At 50.2% G+C, this 20,627-nt stretch overlaps 1 protein-coding gene across 2 annotated transcripts in view; it reads right to left on the minus strand.

Moving 5' to 3' along the window:
• Window positions 1–20,627, minus strand: part of LOC144762250 (exportin-5-like) — a 1,106,737-nt gene that overhangs the window by 189,233 nt on the left and 896,877 nt on the right. For both annotated transcript variants that reach the window (XM_078647393.1, XM_078647392.1), the window contains exon 28: window positions 17,924–18,031. In XM_078647393.1, coding sequence (XP_078503519.1) covers window positions 17,924–18,031 — 108 coding nt within the window. The remainder of the gene's footprint in view (window positions 1–17,923; window positions 18,032–20,627) is intronic.

The raw sequence follows: 20,627 nt of genomic DNA on the forward strand, positions 1-20,627 counted from the left end.
ACGGAACATGCCTCTCCCTCGACGCCGGAGATCTTACCCTCGACGCCGATCGACGCCTGGTTGTCGACGGCGGAGGACTCTGGGTTCTCGGCGTCGACCGCTGAATCTGCGACGACGTAGGTGAGCCTGTTCTCGACGCCGAACGTCGTGTTGACGACGGCGGAGGTCTGCTCCTCGACATCGATCGTCACCGGGTTGACGACGGTGGAGGGGTCACACTTCTCAACGCCAATCGTCGCCGGGTTGACGTCGGCGGAGGGGTCGTTGTCCTCGACGCCGATCGTCGCCGAGTTGACGACGGCGGAGGGTCTTGAAATCTCGACATCGTACCTACTTGCAGGAATGAAACATCGCGCTACAGAGTTTTAATTTTAAACACCTGCCCATGTGGGCGTGGCGCTCCCACTGCCTCTTGGTGTTCGTAATCAATTGCCCATGTGGGTGCGCTGTTCACTCCTTGATATTCACAAAATAAAATTAAATCCCAAGTGGGTCGATGCGCTGTACTTAGTACTGTGGCTGCCCTGCTTTAGAGTGGTCGAAAATGAACTCCGTGCAGGCTGCAGCCCTGAAATGCAGCCTGCACCGCTTCCTTCTGGAATTTCTTGCTCGCAGTGAGAGCCTGAACAGACCTGTAGACAGCAGTGGGCCTTCCTCGTCAGGCGTGCAAAGCTCCATATATCCAACTTCAGGAAGCACAAAGAGGGAGGCCACAGGAAGCTTAATTGAGTTCTTTTAATGAATATCAAGGAGTGAACAGCGCACCCACATGGGTAATGGACTACGAACACATGGGCAGGTGTTTAAAATTAAAACTGTGTAGCGCGATGTTTCATTCCTGCAAGTAGCCACTGAAGAAAGGATTGTTAATCCTGAAACGCGTCTGGCAGTGTCTTAAAAACTGGAAGCCTGTAACTTGGTGGTGACTGCTGGCAAGTGCTCGTTTTTCATTAAAAGAACTCAATTTAGCTTCCTGTGGCCTCCCTCTTTGTGCTTCCTGAAGTTGGAGATATATATATATATATATATATATATATATATGTGTGTGTGTGGGGCACATATAATATAGTGTTTTCGGGGTCCCGCACATGGGTGGGAATATTCTAATGCTTATGACTATTGATGAGGATCCCCTGCAAGAGAATGTATGTTGCATTTGTTATCAGCCACTTCTCTTTCTATAAAGCATTTTCAAAACCGCTGAGAGGCAAAGCTGGCCTGATGTAAAGGGAGACTGGGGACCCTATTGGACACCGCAGTCAAGCACTTTAGAAACACACTCAATTGATGAAGATGCAAATCCTTCAAAATGGCACATCACAACTGGTAACGCCCTCCGAAGACACACACAAGAGAACATTCACGTTCAAACAAATTCAAGCAAACACGCCAATGAAGCATATTAACCATGCGCACACCACTGATGACCACAATCGAACAACCACCAGACTCTGGTCTATGATGCAGTCCAATCACACTACAAGGAGCACGAATGGCAATATAGCGCTCGACAGTAAAACAAGACACCAAGGGGAACGAAACTGGACTTCCTACCCCTCCAGCAGGAAAGGTCTAATACACCAGCAGTTCTAAAAGTACGATCTCACTGACAACTTCCACAGCATAACATGCAGCACTCTCCGCTGTGCCACCCTCACCCATCCTCTCACACCCACGGCTCAGCCAAAAAGTGATATTGGTCTCTAGCTGAAAGGCAGCAGCCTACTGCTTAAATCTGTAGTATAGGCGAGTATGGAGCTGGCACTAAGTTACAGGAGTGGTCATACAACTTGCAGGGCTAAGAGGCCACTGGAGAGGCCACTGGAGAGTCTCTAAGAATAAGATGGGCGGAAGGATAAGAATAACATCGTAGAAACACGGTGGACGAATGGGCACTTATTCAGGGGCTAAGGAGCTTCCTCTATGTGCTTCCGGAAAGATGCAGGTGTTATGATCTAGAAGTTGGGAGACCAAGACATGACGATAGAGTAAAGCATTGTAGAACGTGCCACGCTTTTGATGCAGGCCTGTAAGAACACTTTCAAGCTGTGTGTAACGTAATACAAATTTATAGCACAGTGTGTTAGTGACAGTTTAAATTAACAGTTTGTTAGCAAACATATGAAAAGTGTGGGGGTTTGGCGGTACTGAAGGAAGAGTTCTGCATGGTGTAATTCGAAAGCTGTAATCACTTAATGGCTCCTGGTAAATAGCCCCTTTGCCAACCATCTGCAAATGACTATTACACACGACTTCTCCCAGGACAGTTTGGGTCAAGGAATGTGTTAAAATTGACTTGCAGCTCTCGAGTTTCTCATGAAAAGGATGGGTGGCTTGGTATTTGCGACTGTAAGAAGCACAAAAGAGTCTTCATTGTCATGGGTGGAAAATTAAACTGCAGTGGTGGGAGAGACAGACAGCAACCGCTTTACAGGGCCTGCTTGTATAGTCTGAGTCAAAACGTGGTTTATATAGGGTCAGCCATGGACGGTCGAGCCTTCACTTCATCTATGACCGTGCACTTGAGCGAGCGGAGGGCTATAGGGAGCTTAGGATTGGTGGCATAAACAGAGAGCTGGAACGCTGGCCGGTATCATTATTTAACAACGGACACACTCTGTGGCCTTCTTTTTCATTTACAGTGTTGGCTGTGAAATCACAAGTGCACACAAATGTTGTGCTTTGCTTTATAATCGGGCTCGTCATGAAGTGCAGAGCAGTGACTAACTGAAGCATGAGGCTGTGCACTCCCAGCAAACTGGGAAATGTACTTTAAATAAATAAACAAACAAAAGTACTTACCGAAGAAGTTTGTTGATCTGGTTGTCTTTGGCAGCAGTCCACTGTTCTGTTCCCAGAAGAACCCCACAGAGCTTTTAAAGAAGAGCCAACAAACCTAACCAATCCTGGAGCTGTTCTCATGCCGTTTCAGTGCCACGATAGGTCGAAGCAGGCTCACACAGCACTCCTTTTTAGATTAGGAGTGCCTGCAGTCTGCCTGCCTGTTACACAGTTAGTATTGGTACGTGGAAGTGCGCATGCTGGGCATGCAGTCGCAAGACAGCCGGCCAATCCGACATGTGCACTTTAGGATAGTCACTCTTGCTGCCAATCAGCAGCAGGAATTGCCTGCCTCGAGACACAGTGAGTGCTTGTTACTAAATCAAATTTGTTACTGCTGCACTCACAGTAGGCGGGGCAACACACTTCCGCCCTGAAGGAGGAACCGCCACTGGCTTCCCCCCTTTCATGGCATCACCAGGGGCTTTGCTTAAAGGCAATGCAAATGCCCAACACCTCAGAAACAGACATTCAGTCCTTTCAGGATCCATCACACAATGTATAGGCTGCAGGGACAGTGAACCTCCCAGTCCTCTCGCTCCTTTGGCAGCAGCCTCCAAGAAGCTTTAACTTCCTCTTAGCGCCACCCGCCACCTCCCTGGGAGACAGGAAAGGCTATTTTCTCCAGCAGTAGTAGGCCAAAACATTTCAAGCGTTGGTTGTGCAGATAGTGCAACAGGGCTAGACCCTGCCCTTCCTTTCTGACCTACCATATTTTCCAGTAACATCAGAACGACTTTCAGAGAACCACTTGCCTATCTTACTGCAGAAGGTTTAGGCTCTTGACACAAGGGACCATAGAGAGTGCCCCTTCCTCGAAAATCTGAACTGTAGGACATTTGTCCAATTTCGTAGTGCAGAAACCGGGCATAGGCCTTCGTCCTATTTTAGATTCCGGCCTCTCAATTTCCTCCTGCGGAAGGACAAATTCAAGACGCTCAATGTAGGAGGCTGGCTTAGTATATGGTGCACACTTATTTAAGTGATGCACCTTGCGCTAATCCAGGCAAGCCTTATGGTGATTTTAGTGGTGTTTGATAACCATAGAAAGCTCTCAAAGTAGTAGCTCTGGAAAGCAGCCTTCAGGCATATCTTGATGGAGTGTTAAGCATCTTGTATTCTGAGTTTAATCTTATGACGTAAGTTAAATGAAAAAGAACCTCACAGTGTATATATAAAAATACTTCTATTTATTACACAACACTCACTAACACACTGGTATATCGCCAACCCAGAGATATAAACACAAAATACCACAGTACTTCAAATGCAATAAAGTAAGTAGCACAAAACACAGTGGACTTCAGGGGGAGATCAAACCATATACTAGGAAAGTGGAATGCGAACTGCAGAAGAGGATGGGATTTGCACCAGAAAACCCAGAGGAGCCTGGGACACAAGGAACCACCTACGGTAAGTACCCAGGAACTCCACAGAGGGTGTATGCAAAGTGGGAACACAGCCACATGACCGATTGAAGTCAATGGAAAAGTCACGGTTGCAGTTTTGCAGAAGAAGGACCCTTCCCAAAGGACCTCAAAGAATTCCCTTGGAGGACGGAAGGTTGGAGAGCCACCCCACCCATGGATGCCCTGGGAACCAGGTTACCTACACCAGGGAAGCCAGGGTCATAGGGGTGAAGAGACATCGGAAACTTCCGGAGACAACAATGGAAGACTTGGAAGAAAGTGGTGAAGAAATCTGATGGAATTCAAGGGTGGATTCTGGAAGTGAAGAACAGAACCTACAAGCAGAGGGGACAGAGTCTACACCACTCAGGACTAACCAGGAAGCATAGAAGAGCAAAGCCCACCAATATCAGAAAGTTCAGGAGAATAGACAGTGACCTTGTCGCTGCAGCTGTGAGGAGCTTTTTAAAACCTGAAAATCTCTCGAGTACAGAGCCTTCAATCCTTGGCAGCGGCAAGCCAATGCGGTTCACAGGGGTTCGGTCCCAGTGGTTCCGAAGAGGGATACTGGCCTCAAAATTGCAGAGGACAGGCCAGGCCTCGAAGGAGTTGCAAAACCACCACCTGTGTTGTTGAGCCTCGAGAAGTCCGTAGGACGACAGGAGCAGCCGAAAGGTCAGCTGTGTTACTCTGCCTGTAGCTGCAGGGGAGTGACTCCTTTACTCCAATGGAGATTCGGGTGTCCTTGATCCCCACAGGTCTAGTGAAGAACCTGGAAAAAACAGAATGGGTCACACTTCCCAGTGACAGGAAAGATATTCTTCTACCTTCCCTTGCTCGAGCTTGGCTCAACAGCAGGAGGGCAGAATCATGTCTGTGGTCGGAAGCAGCACTAGCTTGCTGTCAGACCCTGAAACGCTGTTACCAGGAGTACGTGGGGGTACCCAAAGGGAGCCTACCAGTACATGGGATCATACTTCCAACACTGGAATCGGTGTTGGGGTATGATTCTAACATGTTTGATACTAAACATGACCAGGTTCAGTGCAGGCATTATATAGTTGGACATCTTGTAATGACTGATGCCCACTATATGTATTAAAATGGTTGACCACACTTGTAAAGCCTGGAGAATCGACTCCATGGTTGGTAGGCGTATCCTGTTCATGCAGGGGCACCCTCGCACTTATAACCAAGCACCCTGCCCTCAGGGCTGAAGAGCCTGCCACAGGGCTGTATTATAGATTTTAAGTGACCTTCGATAGAAGGAAACCTATATCTGTCGTGAGAGATGCAAGCATCAACTCACACACGCTGTAATGGCAGTCCTTTAGTCACAATTTAAGGGGACTCCCATGGGTGGCACAATACATGCTGCAGCCCATGAGTGACCCTTGGGGTAGCTATGCTCTGGGTACCTTAGAACCATATACTAGAGACTTACAAGTGTACACCATTAGCCAATTGTGGATGTACAAAGTACTTGTCATGGTCAACGTAGGGAGAAAGCACAGTGACTGGGGTCCTGATTAGCAAGATCCCAGTCAGCCTAGGTCAAAAACATACTGACACCAAGCAAAAAGTGGGGGTGTCTATGCTAGAGGATCCTACCTTCCTACACTCACACTGGCCCAAGTTCTAGCTGTCCAGGAATCAGGAGACTGTTAGCATTGGACGCTGGCCACCGACTGTCATATTCGCATCCTGCAAGCCAACAGGTTATACTCGAGGTTAAAGATGGATCATTTTCAGGTTGCCGGGCTCCCCTTTGCATCAACAGTGCCTCTCAGGTGTTCAGAAAGGTAATGGCATTGGTCACAGAATACCTTCAGATGTCAGGAATAGCAATTTTCCCCTATCTCAATGACTGCTTGTTGAAGGTGAGCTCATCAGAGTCAGTTGTGGATCACTTCGAAATGACAGAACATCCTAACATCGTTGGGGTTCACCATCAACTTGCCTAAGTCACACCTGACTCCTTTTCAGAGGCTCTCTTTCATCTGCGTGATCCTAAATAACGAATGTTCTCATATCAGTGAGTCCAGGACATTCAAGCTTTAATCCAGATGTTTCAGTCTCGGTCTCAGTGAGGGTGGCTCTGAGGTTTCTTGGCATTTTGACCTCCTACATCCTGTTCATCGACCACACTAGATGGCACATGCAGGTTCTGCAGCGGGATCTGAAGTCTGTGGGCCCAGAACCAGCAAGGCTGCCGCATCCATTCAGGTTTCAAAGGAGACTACAGTGGTGGCTAGTCAATCACCACTGGACCAATGCCAGACCAATCTCCCGCCCCACCCAGAGCGAACAATGGTGACAGACGCATCACTGCTTGGTTGTGGAATTCATCTGAGAGGTGGAGATCAAAAACTCTTGTCACTGGTGCAGACTTGCTTCCCAATCAACCTGTTGGAGTTGAGTTTCCTTTGCTTGGTTTTAAAGCCTTCCATCAAGGGGCGGCTTGTTTAGGTCCTCCGGGACAGCAGCACTGCAATGTGGTATTGCAACCAACTGGGCAGAAATGGGTCCTGAGCCTGTGCTGACTGACCTTGCGCCTCTGGTACTGACTGATTCAGAAGGGCATTTCCCTTACTGTGCCCCACCTAGCAGGATCTTTAAAAGCACCAAACTTAGCAGCCAATGGCTAGAGGTAGGTGATCTGCAATTTGTTATGCAGTGTGGATCTCCTCCAACAGGAAGAACTCTGGTTTGATCTCTTTGCCACTGCTGACTATTCTAGCCGCAGATTCCTTAACGTAGAATTATCCCCAGGCGTGAGACTGGATCCGGAATTTTTTTGCCCAGCATCCTTGCGCGCAGGGGGGAACGCACCATGCGGCTCCGCCCAGGCGTCGTCCGCGTATGTGACATCAGTGAGGTCACATAAGTCCCAATCCGGCACACCTGCGTCAGTTTTCTTAGGAGAACTTTTCAACGCCACAACGCGGAGCCATCAGACAAAACTGTGGGATTATGGGAACAGTGCGCGAAAGAGGAGAAAAAATGGAAAAAGGAATGGGACGAACAACACCTTAAGGAGCAGTGTCAACACTGCAGCAGCCAAAGGCAGGTAAAAGAAAAAGAAAAAGAAAAAAAAGAGCGTAGCACAGCCCTGAGCAGCCACTCTGCCAGGATATAGAGAGCCCCCCTCTGGAGATAAGGAAACCATGCAAAAATGTCCCGACAACATACAGCAGGACTACAACCCCAACCAGGAACAATGAAGGGGAACTGGTGCCAAGACAAACAGGAACGACAACTCTCCAGGGGAACCCCAGCACTGAGTGCGACAACCCCCACCCCTCCCCCCCCATCCCCCAAGGGAAATGGGCACGGAGAGATGACCCCAACCCAGAGGGTAGCAGAGGGACAAGAACCCAGAGAAACCAAGGGGAGAGGGAGGGGAGGGAAGAAAGAAAGAAGACAAGCCATAACCTGGACCAGAGCAGAGGGGCACAGGAGAACATATAACTCCATCCTCCCAGGGTCAAAGAGCAGGAAGGAACAATGAACAGAACAAATCGTCCTGTTAAAAGAGCGAAAGAAAGCACTCACAGACGATACAGCCACCCACTGAGAGGCGAGTGCAGAACACCAAGCCAAAGGCCCTCGCAGAACGGGGAGAGCGGGTGGGCCGTGAAGGAATCTGCGGCTAAAATAGTCTCTACCAGATACATCGTTACTGAAGATAAGTAACTCGTACATCTGATAGAGACTACTAGCTGCAGATTCCTTAACGTAGAATAGATACCCTAGCCATACCCACAGGGAAGGAGGGTCTGGGAAAGGGCCCCGCTGGCCTGGACATAACAGAGGGCCCCACAGGGGACCAGTCCAATGGACAAGGCGAGGAGACTCGTCCCCGCAGGCAAGGGGAACCGCCACAGTAGAACGCCACCGTTGCCACGGGTGTCGGGGGAAGAAGAAAAGGAGAAAGAGGAAGCCCATTCACACTCAACAGAGGAAACAATACAAGGCAAGGGGGGGCCGAAGCACCCCACGTCCTTACAGGGCTACAGAACCTCCATCCAAGGCCAAGGCGAGGAAGAAGGAAGAGCAGCCCGGGGCACCCAGGAAGACAGGCAGGCCGCGCCCAAAAGAGGGAGGAACACAAGAACCCTCCCAACCCCCAGGACAGCAAACAGGAGGGCGAAGAAGAACAAACACACCACAGATAGGGGTACGCACACATGACCCAAAGGAAGCAGAACCAGAGTCACAACGTCAGGCCACAGACAGCAGGCCAGACCAGAGGAACAGCGCAGCAACCCCGGAGAAAGACACCTCGGGGTGCCACCCAGGCATTCTCATTCAGCAACAAGGAAATTGCACCTGCAAGTTCATAAGCGCCACAGAGAGCAGAGACCCGAAGGCGACCACAACTCCCCAGCACACAACGAGCTATAGAACAGCTACCAGTACCTCACATAGGGTATGTTAGTCCCAACATGGGAACCCTCTTAGGAAGAAACTTCCGCAGCAGAGGACAACAGAAGAGTTACGGGGAAAAAAACCCAGCAGAAGGCTGGTCAAGCAGCCAAGATTAGAACAGGAGGCCTAATCTCAGTGCCAACCTGGTCTGAACAGCCGTTAACAAAACACTCACACAAGAAGGGCCGGCCAGCAGCCAACAGAGCCACAGTCCCTACAAAGAGAACTCTCAGGCATATGAAGCACACAGATCACACAACAGCGGAGACCCGCCCCAACGAAAGACCAGCTCACAAAATCCAGACCAACCCACAGGTCACTGAGGGGGAGAAGAAGGAGGAGGAAGAGGAGTAGGCTAAGAACCTCCGGATGGCCGAGTCCGCTGGGGCGTGGAACGAGAGGGTGCCATCAAAGGAAAGATCCACCAGCCGCTACCGCACATTCTCCGGGAACACACTGTCCCAAAGCCAAACATGGCGGCAAAGGGCACATGAAGAAGCCATGGCACGACCAAGCACCTCTGAGATGTCCAGAGCGGAGCGAAGAATAAACGCCGCCAGCTCCCAGCCATCTAACGCATGGTGTCGCAAGTCAACACCAGCACCCCCCTGAGAAGCTGCAGAGCCAAGGGACTCCGCCGAGTGCCACAAGCAAGATGTGGCCCTAGCCAGCACACAAAGTGTTAAGGGCCCGCAGAGCCGCACTGGTCGAGGCAAACATATCGCGGCCCCAGGAGTCCAGACAGCGGGCCTCCCGGGAGGGTGGAGCCAACAGCGACGGCAGGGAAGGAAAGGCGGTCTGCAAGAGGGGGCCACTGGCAGAGGGGTGGAGGGAAAGACACACCGGGGCAGGCGGCGGTGGAAGGTGCCAGTGCTGAAGGTGTTGGGGCACCAGATCCCCCGTGGCGGGGCGCCCCAAGTCCCCGTCAGCGAAGAATGGAGCGAACCTTCAAAGAGGAGCAGCAGCTCCCTCCCACCAGAGCCCTGGTGAAGAACCTCCAAAAGATGGTCCACAGGGAAATGGCCAGCCGGATCTCACATGCGCAAAATTCTCACAGCCGTGTTAACAGCACGAGCGAAGGCCGCCTCCGCCTCCGTAGGGCCTCTCGGCGGAAAAAGCAACTCCTTCGTGGGGGACGGCTGCAAAATAAGACGGCCATCCCCTATGCCAAGCGGAGCGGGAAAGGGCCAGGCCCGAAAAGGAGATAGAGGAGCCAAAGAGTGGGGGACCTGTGGTTCCTCAGGCGAAAACCGCAGCTGTTGCGACGGTAAGGAGCCGTCTTTTGATGACGTTAGAGAGAAAGCCACGACGCGGCGGCCCGTCTCCGGCAAGGACGACACCAGCAGGCGCCCAACCTCTGGGGAAGAGGGGACGTCCGAGGACAAATCCACGACCTGACGCTGTCCGGTGCTGTAGAGTCCGCAACCTGGAGCAGGGCGTCATCGTCATCCAACACTACAGGAGAGGCCAGACAGGCCTCCTTCCTGTCACTCGGCGCCGGGGACGGGCCCGAGGTGGTCAAGGGGCCACGCAGGAACGGCGCCGAATCTACCTCCAATGCGGCAGCCGCCTGCGTGGAGGAACGAGAAGCACCTGGAGAGCGACAAGGAGTCCCCCGCCAGCCTCGACCCATGGGGCGACGACAGAGGTGCACCGACCCCCACGGCAGCACCAAGGAGGGACCCGGGGACTAAAAAGGAGCCCCCCGCCCGCCTCGACCCACAAGGGGACGAGTGGGGCCCGCCAACCCCTGTGGCGCCGCCGAGGCAGACGTGACCTCCGACCAGGCAGTCGCCTGCGTGGAGGGACTAGAAAGGCCTGGTGAGGGACGAGGGGTACCCCTACACCTCGACCCAAGACGGGACAAGAAGGGTCCGTCGACCCTTGTGGCGCCGCCAGGGCCAGCAGCTGCCGGCGCCTTAGCGGTATCACCTCGGACTCAGACAGAATCGCAACCTGTCTAAAGGGCCGAGGGGGGCTTAGGATGCGACCCGAGCCCTGGCGACCTCCCGCGACACCACAGGGACTCCCGCAGGAATTTGCGGCGAGGCAGAGGCACCGTGGTCCGAAGGAGGGACCCCCCGAAGGGCCGCACCCCAACGGCACCACATTCTCCACGCCTGGAGCCGAACCAGTCGGTCCCGGGGCCGAAGCCGCCAGCGATGCCGCAGAGGGTCCCACATGACGCAAGAGATCCGCCGACGTCCCGGGAGGCAAAGGAGGCAAAGGAGGAGGAGGAGAAGCGAGCGAGGCCTGCAAAGCTCCATCATCTCCATCTGGGCTCTCGACGCCCCCTCACCGGGGAACGGTGGATAGGGGGACAATATGCGGGGCCGCATCACCCGCGGAGAGCCCACGCCCCCAACAGGCCGGAAACCAGCCCTCGGGGACAAACTGCGAAACTTACCCACAGGGGAGCTACGCTCTTGCGACACAGGAGTTGGATGAGGACGACGATGACTGGCGCTCCGAAAACCTTCCGCAGAAGCTGAGCGAGGTGACGAAGTCGATCTGGACATGCAAGCCGAGATAAGTTTCATGCGGCGTTCTCGTAGCAACTTCGGCTTCAACCGTTGACACGCTTCGCAGTCTGTGGAGCCGTGATGCTCCCCAAGCACCACATGCAAATGAGGTGAGGGTCCATCGCCGACTTCAAGCGTCCACAAGACGAACACGTCTAGAGGCCCGAAGGCATCCGCGCACTGTTCCCAAAAACATACGAAAGATCGAAGGGAAAGGCCTAAACAGGCTCAGAGCATGAACCGGATCCGCATTGCACGCGGAAAAGGAAAAAACTGACGTAGGCGCGCCGGGGTGGGACTTATGTGATCTCGCTGACGTCACGTACGAGGACGACGCCTGGGCAGAGCCGCGTGATGCCGTCCTCCCGGCGCGCAGGGATGCTGGGCAAAATAGTTCCCGATCCAGTCTCACGCCTGGGGATAATTCTACGTAAAGGAATCTGCGGCTAGTAGTCTCTATAAAAAGTGCAGACGAAGTTACAGCCGTAGGAATATGCTACTTACCAGTATGCATCTGTTCTTGGCATGTAGGGCTGCTGACATTCATATCTGTGCATAGATCGCCGCCTAGTGTTGGGTCCGGATGATTGCACTTTGTTGTCTTGGAAGAGTCTTCGAAGTATCACGAGATAGGTGACTCCTCCCCTGGACTACAGTGCGCATGGGCATCCTCTCCATCCTCAGATTGTTTTTCGCCATTGTGGCAGAGATGGAGATATGAAAGTAAGAGATGCCCGTGGCAGAGAGAATGCTGCAGCTGCTACTGGCACCGGGGAGGAGGGCGGGCGATATGAATGTCAGCCAAGAACAGATGCATACTGGTAAGTAGCATATTCCGTTCGAGGCATGTGGGCTGCTGAATTCATATCTGTGCATTGACTGAATAGCAGTATCTCCTCTAGCGGTGGCCACCTGTGCCATGGAAAAGAGTTTTGAGGACAGCCTGGCCTACAGCAGCTTGCGGTTTTGCTTGCACGTCTACACAGTAGTGTTTAGTGAAAGTATGTATGGTGGACCATGTGGCTGCCTTACAGATGTCTTCGAGAGGAATATTCCCTAGGAAAGCCATGGATGCCCCCATTTTACGTGGAGAATGCGCTCTAGGGGGTCTGTTAAAGTGCGTTTAGCTTTTAGATAACATTTGAATGCATTTAACTATCCATCCTGACTTTGAAATAGGATTTCCTTTGTGTTGTGGTGCAAAAGCAACACAGAGTTGTTTTGTCTTTCTAAATGATTTAGTTCTGTCTACATAATAAAGTAGAGCTCTTCTTACATCTAGTGTGTGCAGGGCTCTCTCCGCTACGGACTGTGGATTCTGAAAGAATACTGGCAGTTCAATTGCTTGATTGATATGGAAATTGGATACGACTTTGGGCATGAATTTAGGGTTTGTTCTAAGGACTACCCTGTTAGCATGTACCTGCAGGAAAGGCTCTTGAATTGTTAGTGCTTGGAGTTCGCTCACTCTTCTGAGTGAGGTAATGGCAACTAAGAATGCAACTTTCCATGTGAAGAATTGTAATTCACATGAATGTAGAGGTTTGAAAGGAGGTCCCATGAGTCTGGTAAGCACTATATCGAGATTCCAGACTGGGGAAGGGGGGTGTCTTGGAGGGATCACCCTTTTTAAACCTTCCATGAAGGCTTTGATTGCTGGCACTTTAAATAGTGAAAGGTGCTGCCTGTTTTGAAGGTATGCTGCTATAGCAGCAAGGTGTAGTCGTATAGAAGAGTATGCTAAGTTACATCTTTGTAAATGCAGCAGGTAACATGTAATGTTTTGTATAGAAGCGTCTAATGGGTTGATTTGGTTATTGTTGTTCATGCAGACTGGGGGCAAGTTAAGGTATCCGAAACTCTAAGACCTCAGGAGCCAGATCGCTAGGTTCATCTGATTGGGATCTGGGTGTCTTATTTCTCCATGGTTCTGAGTTAGAAGATGGGGAGCAAGGCACAGCCTTTGATGAGGAACTACTGAAAGTTCTAGGAATGTTGTGTACCATGGTTGTCTGGCCCACGTGGGAGCAACTAGGATTAGGGTGAGTGAGTGTTGCCGCAGTTTGCGTGCCACCAGCGGGATCAGCAGTGCTGGGGGAAAAGCGTCTGCAAATCTGCCTGACCAGTTCATCCATATCGCATTGCCCAGCGACAACGGATGTGGGAACCTGGCGGCAAAGTACTGGCATTTGGAGTTTTCTTTTGTGGCAAACAGGTCTACCTCTGGGTGACTACATTCCTCGAAGAATGGCTGGAGAACCTGGGGGTGAATCTCCCATTCGTGTATTTGTTGGCTGTGCCTGCTGAGCAGGTCGGCAATCTGATTGTCCTTTCCTGGAAGGTGTTCTGCTAGGAGAAAGATGTTCTTTGGAATCGCCCACTTCCATATGCTCTGCGCCAGATGGGACAGCTGTGGAGAGTGCGTTCCCCCCGTTCCTGGATATAGTACATTGATGTCATGTTGTCCGTCCGGATCAACACCGTCTTGTTGTACACGTATTTCCGAAAGGCTTTTAGGGCTAGGAATATCGCTAGCAACTCTAGTTGGTTGATATGCAGCTTTTTCTGCTTGGCTGTCCAGAGCTCTTGTACCGTGTATTGAAGGAGATGGGCTTCCCAGCCTGTCAGTGATGCGTCCGCTGTTAGTACTCGTTGTGGAACCGGCTCTTGGAACAGTCGCCCTTTGGAAAGGTTTTGTGGGTTCCACCACTGCAGAGAGTTGTGAGGGCGACTGTCTTTTAGTTGTCCACGAGCCTGGTTCCATTGCCTTGCTAGGCATTCTTGTAATGGGCGCATCTGAAGTCTGGCATGGGGACAATAAATATGCAGGAGGCCATCATGCCTTCGAGCTGCATGAAGACTTGAGCTGGCAGGGAGTGTTGTGGCTGGAATTTGCGAATGAGTATCTGCATGCTGGCTATCCTTGCTGTGTTTGGATATGCCTTTGCCACCGAGGTGCTTGTAGTGGCTCCCAGGTATTGCTGTATGTGGGAAGGTTGCAGATGCGATTTTGTGTAGTCGATTGAAAAGCCTAGGCTGTGTAGCAACTGGATTGTTTGGGATGTGTGTGCTGCACACTGTTGGTACGATTTTGCTTGCATCAGCCAATCGTCCAGGTAAGGGTACACATGGATGTGTTGCCTTCTGAGATGCGCTGCCACGGTCGCTAAGCATTTTGTAAACACTCTTGGAGCCGTGGTAACCCCGAAGGGCAAAACCTTGAATTGGTAGTGTTGACCTTCTATTGTGAACCTGAGGTATTTTCTGTGGGCTGGATGGATGGGTATGTGAAAGTACGCATCTTTGAGGTCCAGAGTTGCTAGGAAGTCTCCTTGCTGTAGCAACGGGAGCACTTGTTGTAGTGTGATCATATGGAAGTGCTCTGATAGTATATATTGATTCAGGGGCCTGAGGTCCAATATTGGTCTGAGAGAACCGTCCTTCTTTGGAATAAGGAAGTATAGGGAGTATACTACTTTCCCTTGTTGGTGGAAAGGGACTTGCTCTATGGCCCCCTTTTCCAGCATGCATTTTACCTCTTGTTGTAGAAGGGTGATGTGTTCTGTGGACATCGGACGATGTCTGGGTGGTATGTTTGGTGGTGTAGAAGTCAGTTCTAGGCAATAACCAGACTGGATAATTTCTCTCACCCACCTGTCCGTGGTAATTGCGTGCCAGACAGGTAGGAACTGTTGTAGTCTGCCTCCGACTGGTGTTAAGTGGTCTGGAGGCAGCGTAATGAAGTCACTGTTTTGTGGCAGTGGAGGCCCTGGTGTTATTGCCTCCACGCCCTCTTCCTTTATTACTGTTACCTCTGTAACCACCTCTGGCTGTGTTCTTTGTGAAGGAGCCTTGTGTGTTATGTTTGTGAAGCATTCCCTCGTGTAGTTGCTCTGTATGAGGAGCGTCGAAAGGAGCCCCTATGTTGCAGAAATTGCAAAGCACCCATAGATTTTGCGGTTTCTGTGTCCTTTTTCATTTTGTCCAAGATGGTGTCTACCGCAGGGCCAAATAGAAAGTCTTGATTGACAGGTTGGTTAAGAATGGTGGACTGCACCTCATTCTTGAAACCGGAAATACGCAGCCATGCATGTCTGCGTAGCAGGACACTAGTATTAATAGACCTAGCTGCGGTGTCTGCAGCGTCAAGCGCACATTTGATGGAGGCGTTTGATATAAATTTTCCCTCCCGAATGAGATCATTGGCTTGTGCTTTGAAAGGCTCGGGCAGGTGTTGCATAAGGCTCTCGAGCTGATCATAGTGCGCCCTGTCGTAACGAGCCAGTAGGGCTTGTGTGTTAGCGATCCTCCAGGAGTTGGATGCTTGTGCAGCTACCCTTTTGCCTGATGCCTCTAGAATTTTTGACTCTTTGTCAGGGGGAGGTGCTTCCCTGTTGTCTGAGAGTTGGCTCGTTTTCGTGCGTTAGCAACCACCAGTGAGTCTAGTGGCAACTGGCCCTTGATGTAAGTAGGGTCTGTAGGAGCCGGTCTATATCTTTTTTCTATTCTGGGATTGATTACCCGTGCCCTGGCTGTGTCCTTAAATATGTCAGGTGCGTGTTTTAGAACTCCCTTTAACATGGGAAGAGTTTTGACACTTGTTTCTGCAGTAGTGAATGTGTCAAACAGGAAGTCTTCTTCCACAGGGTCGCTGTGCATGTCCACGTTGTGGAATTGTGCTGCCCTGTCTATGAGTTGGTTGAAAACTACTGTGTCATCAGTGGGTGATGGCTTAGTAGGATAAGTGGGCACATCAGGGATGGGATGGGTGTCATAAGGGTCTGTTGGTTCTTCCCAAGGTTCCTCCTGATTAGGATCTTGTGGGAAATCATATAGAGGCTGTGGCTCATACCCTGCGTCCCCTTCACCGTCCCCGTGGTAAGAAGGTGAGGCAGGTGCAAAAGGTGTGGCAGGCATAATAGGTTGAAAAGGGCTGAAGGGTCTTGAGGGAGAAGTCCCAAAGTCCTTTTTCTTCAGTGGAATAGGTGAATCAGGTTCAAAGTCCAAGGGCCTCTTTTTCCTATGCAGGATGGTAACTTTACCAGTCTCTGGGTTAATGTATATTTTTGCTTGGTCGTCTGATGGATCTGGGTGGAATAGTTCTTCCTCTACAGTCCTGGGTTTAGAGTTTGACTTTTTGTGGTCGGCAACACTGGGTTTTGACGACTTTTGGAGTTTTGTTGGACTTTTTAGGCTCGGGCCCTGATTTCGGGTCGACGAGTTTTTTCGGTTCGACCGGAACTTTCGGGTCGACACGTTTTTTGTGCTCCGTAGGCTTCTTCGGAGGAGTGTCTTTCACTGAGTCAATGTAGTTTTTTTGGATCGACTGGCGTCTTTGGAGGCGTTATCTTCGGGTCGACAGGTTTGTCCGGCTTCGATATTGGTTTAGGTACGGCACCGGATGCCGGGTCGACGGTTTTCGGAACAGCAGGCTTGTTCGGGTCGGCGACCTTCTTTGGTTCGGCGCCCTTCGGCTGCGTGCTCTTGTTCGAGTCAACCGATTTTTTGGGGTTGACGGCTTTTGGCTGAACGGCCTTGGTTCCGGTGCCTATCTCTGCATTTCTTGCCTAGCGGCACGTCGGATCCGTATGGTTTTCTTCGACCGAAACTGGGGGCAGGCCGGGCAGGTTTCGTCCCTATGGTCTGGGGAAAGGCACTTGTTGCATACTTAGTGTTTATCAGTATGTGGGAACTTGGAGTGGCATTGTGGGCACCTTTTGAAAGGGCTTCTTTCCATCGACGGTCGGCTCATGTGGCGTCGAAAAGGCCCAACGGCCCGCGTCAACGACAGATTCGAGATGGAAGTTTGGATCGAGGAGAGAGGTACCGAACGAGAACAATACCGTCGAAGCCTAAGGCCTTTTGGCCCTTAGAAAAGTTTTGTTTTCGATTCAGAGTTGAAGTATAGGAGTTTGCATCCGAACCCAATGGCGGACAAAAAACAATCTGAGGATGGAGAGGATGCCCATGCGCACTGTAGTCCAGGGGAGGAGTCACCTATCTCGTGATACTTCGAAGACTCTTCCAAGACAACAAAGTGCAATCGTCCGGACCCAACATTAGGCGGCGATCTATGCAAAGATATGAATTCAGCAGCCCACATGCCTCGAACACAATGCTGGTCAATGTTTGGCAGACATCCCTGCCCAAAGAATCTTTAGTTCCTGCTTTTCCTTTTCTGGTCAATTAGATGAAGCAGAACTGAACTTCTATTTTACTGCAGCAATCACAAGAGAGTCTGCCGAAGGATTTTATTTTGAATAATTTAGGACCTGGCTTCTTTAAAGGCATTCGAGGAAGTGTCCATCCCATGCTAGGTTCACTTGGTGAACTACTAGCCAGGCCACATTAAATTACCTCATCAACTTATTTAATTTTTAAAAACCAAACTATACAATAAAGCATTCAACTTCCAAATATGCACTTTTGATAGATACACAATCAGGAATGTCTAGATATTTTCTCAGCTTGAATCTCTCCCATTGCCCGCTTTCTCCCAAACTGCGCCTGACCTAGCCAGACGCCTAATGCCCAATACACATCCTGCCTATGTCGCTTCCATGGAATAACTCCTGTAAAACATTTCCATCTTAAAATAGAAAACGTTACAAATTATTAAAATTACTTTTAGCAGTGCATGCCACTCCATTGACATTGCTTCACTTCATCGTTAAACCTAATTGCATTGCTAACGCCTTCAAACAAAAATGCATTGCCTACCTGTTTCAAGAGGGGCCAGCAGAGCTGAATAGCAGTTTGTTGGCATGTTACACTGTCGTTCCATGCAAGAGAAGTGTAAACTGTGACCATCAAAGCAGAGCAAATATCCTTTAGGAAATGGAAGACAAACCATTACAATTCAATGTTAATGAAGCAAAATTTGCTGTGTAAACAGGAAATGTATTACTTTGCATTTGAAGGAAAATATGAAACATACAGCTCTGCTTTCTTAAAGTACACTACCTTCACAAATCAAGAGACTTTAGGTGAGGATTTGTACAAAATAATTATATTAGTAAGTATTGCAAGAAATTAATGGTTCAGGAATGCAATGTTTAACTGTTTGAGTTAAATGTTAATATGGCAGTCTCCAACAGTCAAACAGAGAAAAAGATAGCATGGGATAAGAAAATGACTTAGTAGGATGCTGGAAGCTGGCTCTGTATATACTATACCAAAGTGAGGTATAGTGTGCACAGAGTCCAGAGGATCCCCAAAGGTATAGCAAAGGCTAAAGTAGATAATACCTCGCTCTCTTTTATGGTAGTGTGGTTAAGCAGTCAGGCACATGAGAGGGTAGTGTTAAGCATTTGCTGTACACACTTAGGCAGGAAATGATGTCATACACTGAACGACTGAATCCAGACCAATTGTTTGTATGAAAAGTTATTTTGTTTTTTTATTTCTATAACCAAGAGTTACTTAGTAGTAGGAAAGTAAAACTTTTCATACAATGTCACTTTTCGAGATACAGTGAGCACTGGTTTTGTAGGAACTTTCAGATTACTTTCGCAGAATGAGAAAAGGGTTTGTAAGCTGTTCAAAAACAATTGAAATTACTTTCATATTACTTTGTAGTTACTTTTCTAATTTGGCATGAAACAAACTAATACCATGGTCTAAGCATCACAGGACATCAATAAGCAGGTTAACCTGTTGAAGGCTCCAAGTTACTTTTGCTGCAGTACAAGACAGTTCAACGGAAGATTTTGCAGAGAAAGCCCACCGTACAATTCTATGGAGAGAAACAGGGTTTGATTTACAGGTAAGTAAACGGTTTTAGGAATGGAGTTTTGGAGGGTAGAACCAAGGTCCCCACGGTTCAGGTTGGCACTCAAGGGGCACCACCAGCGGCACTAAGGCAGTTGGATGCAGAGTGCAGGGTGCCAATGTTAGCCAATGGGGTTAGGGAGCACATCGGTTGGAGGCTGCTCAAGGGCAGGCCACTTGGTCTTGGGAGTCAAGACCCTAAGGTTATGGTCAGGATAAAAGGGTCCTAGGTTGGCACCAACGATCGCACCACCAGAGGGCGCAGGGGCGGCCGGGTCATGGTGCCCAGGATTTGTTGAGAGCCGAATTCTGTCCTATGGAAGATGTCGGTCGAGAAAAGGGACTGCAAGCTGGGGCCAAAAGAGTGGAGGATGAAGTTGAAGAGTTGGTGGACACCAGGACACAGTCGGTCGGGCACCTCAGGACTCAGGGGCTGCAGGTGCAGGGGTGTCCTTTCATGTCAGGTTCTTCTCACTGGTTCTGGTGAGGTGACCCTTCCAAATGAGGCTGCAGGCATCGAGAAGGTTGGTGGAGGTCGTTCAATACTGGAACACAGGTCAGGATCACTGGGGGGACCTCGCCGGTGTGTTAGACCACTCGCACTTGGGCCGTGTTTGTCGGGGAGCAGAGTGGTGAGGACTCTCGGATCCGGCTGGCTCTGGAGTCTTGGGTTGGTGTTGGACAAATCCGGTGTCCATGGGAGATAGGAGTTCTTTGCAAAGGCATAGCAGGTCCCTGGGGATCTTGGGGCTGCTGGCTGCAGGACAAGCCAGTTTTAGCTTGCAGGTGTTTCGGAGGAAAAGACAGGCTGGTAGGACTTAGGCCAAAGCAGTTGTTATCGCCCTTCTCTTCTGCAGCGCGACTCTTCGGTCCTTCTTGTCATGTCTAATCTGAAGAGGCAAGGTTCAGGGGTGCCCTTAAATACTAGATTTAGGGGCATTGTAGGGGTGGGCAGGTTGGGACCAATGGGCCCCTTCCCTGGGGTGTTTACACCACCTAGCATGCCACCCTCCTGGGGGGGAGTTGTGGGGGGAGGCCTCTTCTTGATTGGCGTTGTCCCCCTTTATTCATGATAGCAGGGACTGGGAGATGGACTTCACTTTGCATCCCCCACCTGAGGGGTGCGGATACCTCCCTTCAAAGTTAGGTTTCCCCACCGGTTCTCGTGCCTGCGTTCCCGGAGTGGAATATGCCTGGAAGAATTGAGTGGCAGCATGCCTAGCAACCTACTACTATTTCCCTACTGATGACGGAGGAATCCAGAAACACGTGTTTAGGGATAAGTTTTAAAAATTTGGCATTAGCTAAGAAATTTTCGAACTTTGTACTGAGCGCAAAAAATCGTACTACATCGACCAAGATGCAAAGAGGTAATGACGCTGAGACCTGTCAGCAGTGTGCTCCTATCCCCTTTCAGTATATAAAAAGGTTCCCTTGAGCCGCTTGAGCTGACTAGCTCGGGAGCGCTTGCGTGCCCGGAGTGGAATATGCCTGGAAGAATTGAGTGGCAGCATGCCCAGCAACCTACTACTTTTTCCCTGCTGATGTCGGAGGAATCCAGAAACGGCAGAATTTTTTTACTTTGTACTGAGAGCACAACATCGTACTACGTCGAACAAGATGCAAAGAGGTAATGACGCTGAGACGTGTCAGC

Source organism: Lissotriton helveticus, chromosome 6 (assembly GCF_964261635.1).
Source record: "Lissotriton helveticus chromosome 6, aLisHel1.1, whole genome shotgun sequence".
In the NCBI taxonomy this organism is placed as follows: Eukaryota; Metazoa; Chordata; class Amphibia; order Caudata; family Salamandridae; genus Lissotriton; species Lissotriton helveticus.